The sequence below is a fragment of the Phlebotomus papatasi genome, chromosome 1 (genome assembly GCF_024763615.1).
Source record: "Phlebotomus papatasi isolate M1 chromosome 1, Ppap_2.1, whole genome shotgun sequence".
Classification (NCBI taxonomy): domain Eukaryota; kingdom Metazoa; phylum Arthropoda; class Insecta; order Diptera; family Psychodidae; genus Phlebotomus; species Phlebotomus papatasi.
In genome coordinates this window covers 88183985-88199775 of record NC_077222.1, presented here as the reverse complement: position 1 = coordinate 88199775, position 15791 = coordinate 88183985, and the positions used below count along the sequence as shown (strand labels likewise).

General features: G+C 32.5%; 1 protein-coding gene across 8 annotated transcripts in view; it reads left to right on the top strand.

Annotated features, from left to right (window-relative positions):
* The window catches only part of LOC129797963 (protein sprint), a 179183-nt gene that overhangs the window by 103120 nt on the left and 60272 nt on the right, over positions 1 to 15791 (top strand). For 2 of the 8 annotated variants that reach the window (XM_055840863.1, XM_055840860.1), the window contains exons 1-2: positions 2912 to 3407; positions 10663 to 11340. The exons of 4 other annotated variants lie outside the window; for them this stretch is intronic. In XM_055840863.1, coding sequence (XP_055696838.1) covers positions 10733 to 11340 — 608 coding nt within the window. In that variant the 5' untranslated portion in view covers positions 2912 to 3407; positions 10663 to 10732. Of the gene's footprint in view, positions 1 to 2911; positions 3408 to 10393; positions 11341 to 15791 lie in introns of those variants that run through there. 2 more of the 8 variants (XM_055840862.1, XM_055840861.1) reach the window with 2 other exon arrangements.

Genomic DNA, 15791 nt, shown 5'->3' with positions numbered 1-15791 from the left:
CTCAGTTATAAATTTTCGAAAAGATTGTAACATTATGTGTAGTATACTTTAATAGGGTTTTGCTGTAAAAATTCAAAATTCAACCTTAAAAAATTATGGTTTTCTATACCTTAAAATACTGAAATATTTCTAGCAAAAGGACTGTTTACCTACAAATTAAGAACCATTCTGCAACTTAAATTATGATAAATCTTCAATTAATTACTAACCATTACAATTTTTAGAGATCGGTAACTGTTCCAAATTTCGGCATAGTTTCACGCAAACACCAAAGCCTTAAGTTTGATATCTAGGAAATATTTTGGATACAAATTGAACGTTTTTGTTAATTTTTTTAAAGAAGTGTTCCTTGGAATCTTGTAGATAATATATAATCTTTGTTTTCTTTAAAATAATCCTTAATACATTTTAAAATGAATAAAAATATAAACATTATCTTTGAGTAATATTTCGGCCACCTTGATTCTCCTAGCTTCTTGCCCGTCCGGAATTCTCCCAAAGTTTTTTTTCATATCATCTCGTTCATCGAAACGACTAGTTTCTCTTAAATTACATAATCTCTCTCTAATGTATGCAAAAACAAAAAATTTATGAAAACATGTGAAATAAAAGATGCGCGCGAAATTGCAAGCTGGCCGAAATTTGGCGCAATTCCCCAAAGTGGATATTTTATTGACTATTTATTGACATTTTTTTTTTAAATGCCTTAAAATCATAATTTTTGTTACTGAAATTGTAATTCACTAATATTTTTATTTAAGTTTTTACTGGTAAGGCTTAAAATGAGAGTCATACAATAGAGTCTTCCTAATTCGAACGCTCAGGAGGTACTTTTGACATTTTTGACCTCCCAAATTCTAACGATATTTTCAAAACTGACGGAATTTGTATGAGATTAAATTATACTTTGAATCAAATGCCCGTACTTTCTCATAAATTTCCGTAATGACGAACTTCTTTTTCATTTTATTCGCTCATAATCAAAAGTGTAAGTTAACTTATCCTTTTATTACTCCGAGAGATCTGTTAGAGAGATATGTTTGTTTTTATTACTCCGAGAGATGTGTTTCATCTGTACAACTGATGAAAATTTGGTGGTTATCCGATACCCGGACGACGAGATGTACAATTTTTTCGAAAAAGAAACACACGGACAGCATAGGAATTTGCCAACTTCAAATAGCTCTCCTGAAAAGTTGTATATTGGATATACAATACGTTTTTTTTTTAAACTTGTTTTTGGAGTTATAGCCAGGGGGTAGGTATTAGTTTAAAAGTGGTAAACAGATTTTGAGGATAAGGGAAGAGCACCTCAGATCGGAATGTTAAGAGGCATGCTTGATATTTAGTTGAAAATATAAGCCTCAAAATATTAATTGGTAGTTTCCTGTATGCTAATCGGTATATTAGTGATCCATTTAACTATATCTGTGCATTAGAATTTTAATTTTTTACGATAAATTAATAAGAAAAATAAATGTTATTGCAACTAGGTACTGTGTTCCTCGGACAGTTAAGAATTTAACCAGGGGTGGAATGATAACTTTTCGACACTATCGAAACGATAGTATCGATAAATCTATATCTGTTGGATTAAGCGAATGTCGACTTTTGACGGATTGTTGGGCTATTCATTACGACACTCTTAAAAGAATGAGACTGTTGATAAACATTTATATTAATTACAGAAAGTGCAGCTATCGTTTAAATTTTTCAGAATCGGCAGTCGATACTATCGAAAAGAAGTTATCATGTCACACCAGGTTTTGCACGGAGAATCGGTTTTATAAATTAAATCTGAGCCAATGCACTGCATTTTTGTGTGAGTTAAATGGTAAAAAGTAGCAAATAATTTTTAAAAATTCATTTAAATTGGTGCAACAATATGATAATAACCTAACGATCCGAGGAACACTGCCGATCGCTGGTGCTCTTCCCTTATCCCATATAAATTGTGGAAGAACTAAGGAAAATTTAAAAGAAAGTATCAGAAGTGATGCGCACTGCACACTGTTTTCATTCCCCTGGTTTGTAGCTCAAACGGTATGAGATAACGATTTTGGTCTTCAGTGACCCACCAAAAAAAACTTTATGCCTATATGGTTTTTATCACAAATCTTCCATTGAAAAGGAATAATAGCAAATTTTTTATAATCTTACACATTTATGGCACTAGTTGATAATCTAAATCTCCGCTATAATAAATAACTTATGATTCAGAATTCTGAAAAGTCTTTCAATCTGACAATATCTCTTTTTCTGATTAATTATGTAATTTTAAAATCGCATAAGCTTATATCTAAAAAAACAGACACTATCCCTATCGCAACCCTCTTCTGCAGCTTCTCAATTAATGTCCTTAAATTCAATATTTCTCCCCTCTAGAGTATTAGAAATAATCATATTTAGTCGTGATAAATTGTCACTGAGTCGACAATTAAATGCAAAAACAGGCTCATTCTATCTCCCTATCGGGAATTAAATTGCCTGCACTAAACCTTATCGGTCAGCTGTGTCGCGGAACGAAATGTGCACTGTAGGGGTGCCATAGGGCGTCGCCCTTGTCGCGCAGCATGTGTACCTTCCTCTCCTAACCCCTTTTATTTAAAAACTTCGTGGAAGAACCGAGAGAGAATGGGGCTTATTTATTTCACAAATGCGGCCGGTTTTTTTCTGCACATATATGAAACACCCGCGAGAATTTATTCATGTGTAATTTTAATTACAAACAGGAGGAACTGCGAAATGTTTTTTTTTCCTCAATGCATTTGTCGGGAATGCGCGATTTTGGTGGGGATGTGTCCATGGAGTGTCTGCGTACGCACCTCAGAGAGTCGATGGAATTGTCCTCTCATCTCGCGAAGGGGAATTGCTTTGGTTATACTTCTCACTTGGCTTATTGTTGGGCCTGAGGAGAACTCGTCAGTTGTGTGTGAGACCTTGCTCGTGTTGGTCGATTCTTTTGACTTGGGCTTCGCGGTCTCACATCGCGCGCCTAATCTGCCTTCTGGGCACAATAAAAATAAACCACTGGCGGTTGTTCAACCTCTCTTTTTTCCGGCTGCGATATCGAATTTTTCCCGCATTTTCGGTGTCTTTGGTCTTTTGTTGTGTGCCCCCCCCCCCTGACCAAAAATTGGAGTAAATGTTTAATGAGATTTTCCCCCCGACAAATGAAAATTCGACAGGCGATACGCATACCTGCCGACCACTCTTGGACAAACTCTGCAACTGTTTTGATCAACAGATTTATATGACTCTGTGCGTTAGCGAACACGGAAGTTCGTTGTGATTTAATACAGAAAAACAAGGAGAGACAGTGTGAGGTGGAATATTGAACCATATAGCATAGTGAAATGTGAATTAATAATTTATTGTGGTCACTAACCGAAAGAACAACTCTTCAGGTGAATTTTCCCCCTATATTTTGTGCCAGATGATGGATAAATCACAAAATTTTGTATGGCTTGGTGAAAGTGCTTCTATAGTGGCAAACTTGAAATAGATTTTTCATTGAAAGTCCTCAATCTAAATTTAAAGTGATACAATATTTTTGGTGCATTTCTCCATTCTCTCATATTCTCTCCCACTGCCAAGATACACAAGAAATTCAATCAATTCTCAAGAGTCTTCAAGGAAAATTTCCCCTAGTAAAATTTTATTTGGCATATACAATGGTATATTAATAAGATACTTTATGGAACGGGTCTTTTTATTAGCGAAAAATCTTTTGCTTATTTACTTGCTTTAGCATTGAACAGCTCGTCAATCACATTTGATTCTAGTATTAGTAAGTTATTACCACGTATAAAAGAACACAATAAAACACGTGGACTAAAACGAGTCTGCTAGAGTAAGTTGGAAGCTGTAAAAATCCTTAACGATGGGTGTGTTCGGTTATATCAAGCGTAAACGAGTTTTCATTCAAGAAATATAAATGTTTTTATTTTCTAATATTATTGAAATTGCCTCTGGTGTCGAAAAGCATTCATTCGTGACTGATAGAATTTTTAAAGACCTTTCACTTGAGTCCTAAACGGTCGAAATCGTAATGTTAGAATCTTAAGTATAACAAGTTAAATAAAAAAAATTAACGAGAAATAAAAATGGCGTCCAGAATTTTTTAATATGTATTTTTATTCAATAAATTCTTTAGGTAATTTTCAATTTTAACTTTAACTAACTCAAGGTGTTGTGAGATGATAACTCATTTTCGATAGTATCGACTGTCGATTTTGGAAAATTGAAATGATGGTTTTACTTTTTGTAAATAATATATATAATTTATAAGGAATCGTATTCGTTTATGAATGATACAAAAAACGGTCCAATAATGCGTAAAATGTCGTCATTCACTAAATCTAACGGATACAGATTTATCGATTCGATATTATCGTAAAGTTATAATTTTATAGATATTCAAAAAAATTAGTTGGACTAAAAATCCAGGATTTACGATTTTTGGATGAACTTTAGTTTGCATTCAAGATTACTAGTATTAAATTGCTAGCACGAATAATACAACAAATTAAAATACGAAAAATAAACCTAATAAGAATTAATAGCATTCGACTATGTACAATCTGATGAAGTGCAGTAACTATCTGGTGAAAACGGACTAAGATCTTTTTCGTTTCTTTTAGTCTATATTTGCTACAACATTTCGGGAATACGATGTTCCCTTCATCAGGTTCACAAAACGCTTTGAACAATTTTCGTTACACTATTTAAAAAGAATTTTGACATTTTCAAAGGAAACTTACATTAGAGTAATTAAGGAAGAAACACGTAAGGTATATCTCAATACACTTGACTTGGACTGGGATTGGTGAACTAGATTGGATGTTGAAGCTCATCATCATGGAGAGGATGTGAAATGTTTAAAACGTTTTGTAAACCTGATGTAGGGGACATTGTATTCGCGAAACGTTGTAGCATATAAAAATTGAATGGAGCGAAAAAGTTCTTAGTCCGTTCTCAGCAGGAATTAATAACAGTTTGAAAAACTGTTCCTAAAACTAAATATTCTTAAGATGCAAGTTTAATTTAACTTTACTAAATTAAGCTTTAATTTTTTTAGAAATACGATTAAGAACGATTCACGTGGTATATGATCGAAATAGAAATGATAGGACTCAGAAAATTAAAAAAAAACCTAAAATTGAAAGAAAAATGTTTTAAGAACGAAATCAGTTGTAGACATCATTTTACTTAAACATTTTTCCGATTTTAATTCACTATTTTTCAGGTGTTATCGCTTTGATTATAATTATTTTGGACTCGAATTTAAGGTTTTGTCGTGAAAAATAAAAAAAAACTTAAGTTCTTAATTTTCGATTTAGGCAAACTGAAATATTTGGGAAATTACTATTACTGATGTTTTTCAAATTCTACAAGACAGACAAATACTAAATTAATACATCTGTAGATACTCAAAAAATTATATTTTGTGAATTATTGTTCATTAAGAATTATCCTTAAAGTCCTTTCGCTAAGATTACCATGAATAGTTTCTTTTATTTAAATGCGAAATTTTTGATTTGATATTATCTTCCTCAAAGTTCTGAAATTTTCAAAATTTTCCTTCAGTTTATTTCACTTCTGATTATTATTTTCAATTCTCAAAATTGTTTTTCATCTTAGATGATGTATTTATATATTGTATAATTATTTATTTATTTATTTTTTAAAGTTCTAAATTTTGGGAATCAAATTTTTGGAAAATTTAAAATACTAAGTTTCTTTTGTCAAAGATGACATTATTTGAAAATCATACCATTTTACCTTATGCCCTAGATAAACTTACGACTTAAACCGAAAGACGATTCAACGTAATTATAATCAAAATACTGATTTGACTAAATTTCCAACAGTTTCCTATAGTAAAAAAGCCGTTTCTAGGCTTAAGCCGAAAGTCGCATTAGTGAAAAACTGATGGAAATGTAGGGGAAAGTACTCTTGAACGTTTAAGACTTCGAATAATGCGAATTTTCTTTCAGTTTTCCTAAGAGACTTACACATTTCTATTAAATATTAGTTAGCTTATTATCAATTATTGATACTTATGTGATAAATAAGTTTAAGTCTGTTAGGAAAAGTGAAAGAAATTCACATTATTCAAAGGCATGAACGTTCGAAGGGAGAATACTTTCCCCTAATCTGATCATTATTTTGATTATAATTATGTTAAGCCGTCTCTGGGCTAAACTCGTATGTGTATCTAAGGCATTACGATTACACTAATAAAGTTTTCAAATTCAATTTTAAAGACTTGAATAGCAGTAATAAATTAAATAGAAAATGACTCCTAGAAGCTTCCATTCCTGATTATGAGGATATTTATTCGAAATTGCAACTAACATTCTTATAAGTATACCAATACATTTCTGTCAAATTCTTCCTTGTACGATCTAAAAGAAATCAAATAGAAATCCAAGAAATGGGATTTCAAGTAATTTAAAACACTTGCTCCTATAAGTTGCACTAAAAAGGTTACCATAATTTTACAAAATTCTCCTCTACTAATTTTAGCGTCGAAAATTCATTCAAATCAAATTTGAATTTACTATTTATAAATATACCAATAGAACTCCATTCCCCCATGCAGTGCTATAAATATCCGACAATTGCATTCCACTATGAGTCATTCATAGTCAAATAACCCTACTCGGTTCACTGATAATTATCTCTAATTCTTTTTTTTTATTTCAAATAAAATTCCACCAATTGTTAGTTTTTAAAAGCTTTCAAAAAAAGCTCTCTTTTGAATGAAATCTCAGGATCTCATTGACTTGTTCTTGATTTTTATCTATGATATAAATTGGGGAAATATGAATAGAAAGCTTAATTATTATTTTAATTATTTTTTCTATTCCAATGCATTAATTTTTAATTTTTAATTATTTCATTATATAAGGTAAAGTGCCCACAAGTCGACTGGTTCCTCAATTCGACCGGTAGAGTTATTTATTCAATTTATTTATATTTGCATTAATATTTAGCGTATGATCTAACATTAATAGGTCTATTGTTCCATAAATAAATACAAATCAGAGACAATTTTATAGAAATTCATCATTAAAACATTCAAATATTGACCACCGGTCGAGTCGAGGAACCGGTCGACTCGAGGGCACTTTACCTTATTTCTATCACAGAAAGAAAGAAAAATAATAATAGGAAAACTAATAACCCTATAATTGTTGCTATTGTCAACTCTTTCATCCGCATGAGGGCACTGTTATCTCCCGCAAGTAGCGCTGGCAACTGTTCTCAATTTTTAATTCTCAAACTTTTAACGGAAACTCCAGCCAAACTTAATGAAGGGGCAATTTTTACTAAATACCTTTCATTAAATTATCCTGTAAAGGGATTCCTAATCCTAAACCATTAAATGCGCATAAAGGGTTAATTAAAATTGTACCTTAATTTTATGCCTGCTATCAACATGTCGTTTTATGTATTTCATATGTTCTTTGGCACCCTAAGTATTTCAGCAAAAATTCTACTTGACTGTTTGACCCTCTGGCTGTCAGCACTCAGTTACTCTTTATTTTACTTACCACAACATACGGGCGCCTCAAATTATCGGGCTCTCAGCATTCCTGCAAAGTGACTCTCCAAGAAGCATTTAAAATTAATAGGGCTGAGCCCCTCCTCCGCGTGTCAAGAACACTCAAAGCTGCCAAAAAGTGCTCTATTTTCGAAGTTGATTCTCCGGTTTTCTTTCAAAACACAAACTCGAGCTTCGTCTCGTTCTAATTTTGACTCTGAAATTTTTTTTTCGGGGTATTTCTCACACACTAGCCCAAAATTCTTCTTCTATTCAATCGACATCCATTTGTAAAGTGACCCCAAAGCTGAATGTAGCTAATGAGGAATGTCTTTTTGGCCTCCCATCTCCCTTCTCCCAGCAATTCATCCATTCATGCGCCCATCAGTTGGATTTCATTCTTCGATTTCGACTCTTTGGGCATTATTTTGTGGGCGCCACTCTTGAAAAATACCTCGAAGAGAAGCATAAGTATGTTGATACAAACAGCTATTGCAGCGGTTCTGATATTTTTTTTTTACTTAAATGCCAAACCCAATACAACTGAAGAAACGTGGATTTACTCAATGAGATACCCACAAAGTGGCACAACACAATCACAATTCTATTTGCACAGCAATTATTCCGAGGCGATTTATCTTTTGTCACTCTTGTTTTCTCTGTATCACAAGAAAAAAAACACATGGGAAGATATTTTTCTTAGTCTTTCAGGGTTTATTGCATTTTCCTTTTTATATAACTGGGAGACGCCAGAGGGATCCAGAAGGAGATTGGGGATCTTATCTTTCCCTGGATTGATGCTTCAGTCTGTGTTTTTTTTCCTGGATGCATAAGAACTCAAAGTAATTGTTCTTATCTCTGAAGAAGTCTCTGTTTGCTATTAAACTTGAACATAAAAGTGTACACTTATAAAATACTTATAAAAGAGATGATGTTCATAAAGCAAAAGAGTGACACATTTGGATTTTAGACAATTTCGAAAAAAAAATTGTTTTAAATTCGCTATCAAAGCGGAGAAGCCAAAGTATTCGAGTCATACTTCTTATCAATTGCCAAAGCGGCTTCTTGATTCATGAATCCAGCGCCATGGCTATTCATATCAATTAAATAGAATATTTGGTCAAGGGGGTCTTAATTGTTTACTTTGAAGTTACCCTGGAATGTTAGGTTATACAGTAAAGTCTCGCTATAGTCCATATTTGGTTTCAAATTTGACACTTGGGTCGCACTATAGTCCATGTAATTTTTTAAAATTATAAACGATTTTTAGTATTGAAATTGCTCGATGGCTTCCACTTTCTTTGCGATTGTGGTACTTGTCCTCGCTCTCTTCATTATGGATCACAATTATCACAACTACTTAATAAAGTTTGCCAAAAATATTAAAATAATTATGCATGTCGCATACTAAAAAACATAACCTAACTTAAAATCAGTGTTTTGAAATCAACGGTCAATAAATTGTGGACTATAGAGCGATGGCTTATAGCGAGACTCTACTGTATTAAATTTAACCTCTAATATTTTTTTCAATTTGCATTTTACTAAACTAATTAATTTTAAGTATTTTATACATCAAAATTATTGATTAATCAATTAGGAGCTTAGTGGAGGAATCTTTCTTTTTAATCTGACAATAGAGTACATTGGATAGCGAGGTTATGTTCAAAATGACATAACCTAGAAAGTTTTTGTGAGAAAAATGCTAAACTTTTCATGTAAATATATATTATTAATTAGAACTTCCAATTTAGAGTAATACAATACAATATTTTGTTAAAAAAACACTCTGCCTTATTGTGAGGTTATCTTAAACATAACCTTAAAAATCTCAATCCTATTTGAAAATTTCTGTAAGAGTTCGTTTAAAATGTTTAAAACTTAAGGAAATAAATTAGTACCATCGATAAATTCTGAATTTGACCGAACGTCCTTAATTTGAATATAGTTAGTTTATGTTCAAAAGTGAGGTTAAGTTAAAAAACACTGTTTTTTTTTTAATAAGTCATTAGCATCTCTTGTTCATAACATTTTGATATGAAAAAAGAGGATTTAAAATCATGTAGAAATAAACTTAGTTGAAGAACTAACCTACTTTATTCTGAAATATTTCGGAATGTGAGGTTATGTTAAAGTTAACCTTAATTTTTCTTCTAACATATAACATTTTCTGGAACTCATCAATTTCTGGACTCAGTGTCAGTGCTTGAAACTTTGAAATTTCTGTTCGCTTCATTTGGAAATATCATGGATGAAAATTTATTATCTAACAATAGGTTACATTGAGGCCATTTACTCCGCCGGATTGGATTGAGATCGAATTGTCCCAAAATCGGGTTTTGGACAATTTAGACTCAATCTGAGACGGCAATATAAACGGTTTCATTGAGGTCAATTACACCCCCGTATTAGATTTATACTGAATAAATAGTAAATAGCCTCATTGTGAAAAGAGGTTATGTTCAAGTCACATAATTTAAATCAAAATTTTCTGTGAAAATATTTACATAAAATCACATCCAAGCAATTTTGTATAACCAATAACTTGAATTGACGTGGATTTATTGATTAAAAAAGGTTAAAACTCTCCTTCAGAGGTTATGAATACCCTAACCTCACTTTGAGTTTTTTAATTAAACTCTATTTTTCAAAGAAACTTAACATTTTATTACGTATTTTAAATATAGCTAAATTGTTAATTTCGCTTAGTTCTTTCCGTTATCTCCTAAGCAAATAGATTTATGCTCCCCATCTTTTCTAGGGTTTAACCTCTCTTAATTTCTCTTATCAGTACATCGACAAATACTTTTCCTGCCTCTAAGGCAACAATTCACAGCTACTTTAGAGCAATCTCCTGGGATTATCATTCGTGTACCCTAGAAAATCCCCCCGAAAACTGTCCAAACAGAAATGTTGACCGTTAAATCTTGAAGAAATCGGCCAATTTCCGGTTAGATGACTTGAAGATGATTCCATATTAATTTTCCACAACAAGTAACATTCAACCTGAGGGGAAAACTGAGAGGGATTGTAAGAAGATCTGTCGGTCAAATTGTGTATCTTGTGTTTCTGGTAAGGTGGGAGGAATGAGAGAATTTTTACGACTATAGAATACTATCGTCATAACTCAGTGAACTTTAGCATGAGCTGGAAAAGCTCTTGAGGTGGAAAGAGTGAGAGATGTTTCCACCTGCCGATTCTCCAGTATCGTCGACAGATCACGAGATTCTCGACGGGCCTCAGATTTCAACACCTGATCAAATTCCCAAGCTTCCTGAGGGTGTAGCGCCCCTCTTCAAGTCCTCAAACACTCTGAGGAACAACATTGATGCCAAGGATGAGGTGGCGCGGAAGAGGACCTCATTGAAAATTGAGAATAGCACTTCGTTAATAATGGAGGAGCATCTCGTGCACAAGAAGCGTCTTTCACTGGCAGACAGTGATTTGGCCATGTGCACCAAACGCACAGTTGAGCCTGAAAAGTGTTCCCAGGAGAATTCTCAGGACGTACCAGTCAAAAAAACCCAGCCAGACAGCAACAGAAATTCCCTGCAGAGCTCAAATCCAGACGACGATGACTACAATGATCTGGAGAATGGGAATAGCAGCAGTGGAGCAGATTTCAGGGATTCCATAGTATCCAGTGAGGCTGAATTGCTCTGCGAGAAGCTCAACACTATCAATAAAGCTACAGACTCCGATGGGAATCACACAGAACTCCTCAGTCCCAATGAAGGCCCTCTGGCCAGGAGATATGCCGAAATAGCTCACTTCAGAAGTGGCAAATGGTAAAGTTTTCCCTGCAATTTTAATGCACTTCCGTCTGCATTTGCTTAGCATTTTTCTTGGACTTTCCTTTTTGTTGGGATTCCAGGGGAAATGCCTGGGTTGAGGCATTGTTGATTGTTGGGCAAGAAAGTCTTGTGGCAACAGCTGCAAGTTTATTTGCTCCACGAACGGGTTTATTTAAGATGCCAGCATTGAGGTGGTTTGAGTTGAGAAGATTACAGATAATTGATTAATCATTAAGGCATACGCTTTTCATTTTATTTAAAAATGTTTTTGTCTCTGTCAAAATAAAAGAATAATAAGGAATCATATTGGGTAATAGACATTGTTTTGTATTGAATGCTGATCATAGGAAGAGAAAATTGAAAATTTTACTCTAAATACTGTCGTCTATCACTTTATTGCATAATTAAACTAAATTTTCAATTCACTGGTGAATCCTGATATTGTCCTGTCTTACGAGTGAACGAAATCTTAGATCGAAAAGATATCCCAGATTTATTCTACTTCTCGTTATTAGCCATTACCGGCTTAGCATTTCTTCCCACATCAGGCTCCGGGGTAAAACAGAAAGTTATTTAAAATGAAGATTTTCCAAACATTTCATTATATTAACAACAATAATCCGGTGATCGTCGGATGGAAAAGTTCAGCTTAGAATAAAAACTTTTCTTCCCATATCTTCCCAGAGATGCACCTTCTGGGCATTGAAAGCTCTGGAAAGATTTTTTTTTATTCTGGGATGAACTTTCCCATATGATGATCACTGGATTATTGTTTTTAATAAAATGTTACGTTGGTTCCTTACCCTATTTCATGATAGTAAATAATTAGAAGTTCTCGAAGTTCTTTAGAAAGCTGCGTTACCGCGCTAGATTTATTTAGTCTCCCTTTTTCTAAAATTATTATCTGTATTTTATTATTCTATTCATTTTAATTTATAATGTTCAACTCACTTTAAATCAAGTACTTTTCTCAAAAAATTTAATGAAGTTATTTTCATAAAAACGTAAACATTCTTGGTTTTCATCTTCAAATAAAAACTCTTGTATCTTTATAGATTTTTTTTTTAAATTGTGCTTTGTAAGGAAAGCAGTAAAATGTACGTAACCTCAAAGTCCTGTGAAAAAAATTAAAAACTTCAAAGACTTCATTAAATTTTATTAGTTTTGTGAATAATCAGTTTCTTGTGATTTTGAAAAAGAAAATGGTATTATTTTATTTCATTTTGACCATTATTTTTTTTTTTATTTTATTAAAATTTGTTAATAAAAAGCTTGATACCAAACTTTCAGCTATCAGTTAATCTCTGAAGTCGCCTTTAACGAAAATTGTTTAAATCATTCCATTTAGTAAATAGTGTTTACAGTTAACGGTATCGTATTTTTAAAAAAGAGTATGTATTTCTTAACGTTCTTAACCGATTAGAACACATTTAGATTCGTTAGAAATGGCTTGGAATAACAGAAAATTTGAATCAATTGCAATTTTTACAGTCAGCAAACAAAAGCCAGTAGTGAGAATATTTATTTATCGATAATATTTTCTTCTAATTAGAATTTCTTTATTTTTTGTCGTTTTTGGCGTAATTTAAGAATAAGTTTCAATCGGTTGTGATTTTTCTAAATAAAAGAAGCTTTTCGGAAAAGCTTGAGATCGAGACCGTGATATTTTTTCTTATTATTTTATTTAATAAACAACATTCTTTATTGATACTATCAATGCTCAGTCAATTCTTAGGACATATTACACGAGTATGCTATTAAACATGAAAGTTTGAACACCCAGCAAAGCTAGGATGTTTACGCTACACATTTTCAAAAATATTTACAAGCTAACTTTAGTTTTAATGACCAAATTGATTAAAGTTCTACTCAGAAAACGGGGATTTAAAATCAATAGCATTAGAAGTTTTTAACCAAGTGCAAAGATTATCTAATCGAAAAAAAATGTTTCGATTAGATAGCATCATATTATTTAACCCTTTAAGTACGAATGGATCCCCGCGTCAAACAAAAATCACTTTTTCTGTCTATTTAGAGAAAAGAATAAATTTCTATAGTTGAAAAAATTGTTTTAGTATTTGGAACAGCGGTGTCTCAGTCGTTATTATTAGATAGTATATAATATTAGATAGTGGTACCTTATAGATTGCCTGCGAAGAAATATTGAAGAAACCACTCTTTATCCTAAATATATACTTCCTTCCTATTTATTGAAATATTTATCAACCTCAGACAAATATTTTTTGTACAAATTATACGCAATTAAAAATCTCATTTGGCGGCTAATTCTACCCCGATCTCCCCTAAAGTTTTATTCAGTTACCGAAAATTATTCATAAAAAATTTACGATAAAAAACCGAAAGCGTTTCTTTTTCAAATTGAAAAAAATCTTTAATATTAATCTTGTTACTTGAATAACTAATGACAACCAAATTTGCACTAGTACACTTGGTCAACAGGTTACTAATATGCAATTAGCGTGGCTTGAGTTCCCGTTTCCTCGAAAAAATATATGCATTCCTTGAGTACCTCGTAAGTTCCCTGAAAAAGGGTTCCCCGGATACCCTAAAAAATTTATAGATTCCCTGGATTCTACGTGGGTTCCCTGGCTAAATTGGATCGAGTTCTCTAAAATGAGTAATTTTATTCTTGATTTTATTCCAGTATTAATCATAAGAATCAATATTAATATTATGTACAAATTTTTATTCATGGAAATCGAATAAATCCCGGTCAAAATTCCGAAAATCTAAATCCCGAATGAGTCGAAATCGTGAATGGGTGAAAATTCTGAAGGGTAAAATTCCTGAAAAACCAAAATCCCGAATAGGTCAAAATTCCGAACGCCAAAATCCCGGATAGGCTAGATCCCGAAAGAGCCAAAATTCCGAAAGCCCAAACCCTGAATGTTTAAAAATGTCATAGACTCCCACGATTCCAACGTAGCTTACTGAAGGCAAAGAGAAATTTTCTGTATTTTGGGAAATTATTCCACACATTATTCGCCATGTTATTTCGTCCCTTTCAGGATTTTTTCCATTCGGGATTTTAGCTTTCGGAATTTCGGCGTTCGGAAGTTTGGTTTTTCGTGATTTCGAATTTCGACTATCCTGAATTTTGGGGATTTTAATAAACAATTGAAAGATATAAGAATTAAATTATTATTCAATTGACTTTTAAATTTCCGAATCATATACTCACATTTTATTAAAGCTTACTTATATCAAAAATGTTTAACTACTTGCATTAAATTTAAAACTAACGTAGCAAAATATTATTCTAATTAACATATAATTTATAAAATAAGAATGTGTCACATTTACCACATATTTGTAGAATGATTTTTAAAATTTTATTTAAATCATATTCAGCGTAAAAATTTTAATTAGTTTTCCGAACGTTAAAATTAAAACCTCTGCTATCGGTTTCTCCAATAAAACCTTTTAGATCACATCAAATTTGTCCATAAAATATATATAATTTGTAACGCTTTGCTTGGTTTTCATCAATCTTAAACATCTACTGCGGCCTCAAGAAGACTGAAGAATCGCTCTGATTTCTAATTTATTCATGAAATTCAATAATTAAAACCATCGATTTCAAGTGAAATTTCAATGCGAACGGAAATAATATTCATTAGTTCTGTATAACTCTTTTATGTGTCTATTTCCCACACCTTCGACATTCTCAGTCGAAGGAGAAATTCTTTAACGTTCAGCTGTAAAGGTTCAAAAAAGTCGGCAAAATCACGAATTCCCTCAATGTTTTTCCCACTTAAAATCTTGCATAAATTTCCATCTGGGTAAACGACATTTTTCGGGATCATTGCAGAAAGTGAGAATGTGATTCTTTTTTTGTCTTTTGATTTTCTTTTCTTGGTAGGGAAGAATTTCTTGAAAATATTACCTCAGTTTTACGAGTAATTTTTATTCACCCAACACACACGAAATAATATTCACTTTGAAAGACTTTTGTAGCTGAATTGAAAGTGAGTGAGGCAAAAAGCATAAATTTTATTGTGTCTCTGTGTTATTCTTGAGATAACACACCACGACTTTTATTATCTTCACCGTCATCTCAATCTAGATAAAATTTCTGGTATTCTCAGTTCCAACTCTGAGGCCCCATGTGTTTTCCATTTTTCGAACTGTGCAGAGGAAAAGTGGAGGTACTTGCAATTGGGAACACTATTTACACTATCTTATGCCACTGTAAACATAAGTTTAGGTCTATTTTTTCTATACCCCCTCCGCCCATCTACAAACAAAATAATTGGCCAGGAGGGTCCAGTTACGAAAAATTTTTCACACATTTTGCTCGTTGAACGATGATTCAACACCTGAATGAGATGCCCAGAAGAACAGCAAAAAACAAGTTGATTTTTCCTCGTTCACCTTCACTTCAAAACCTGGCGATTTTTTACCGTCCAAAGCCATATACAATT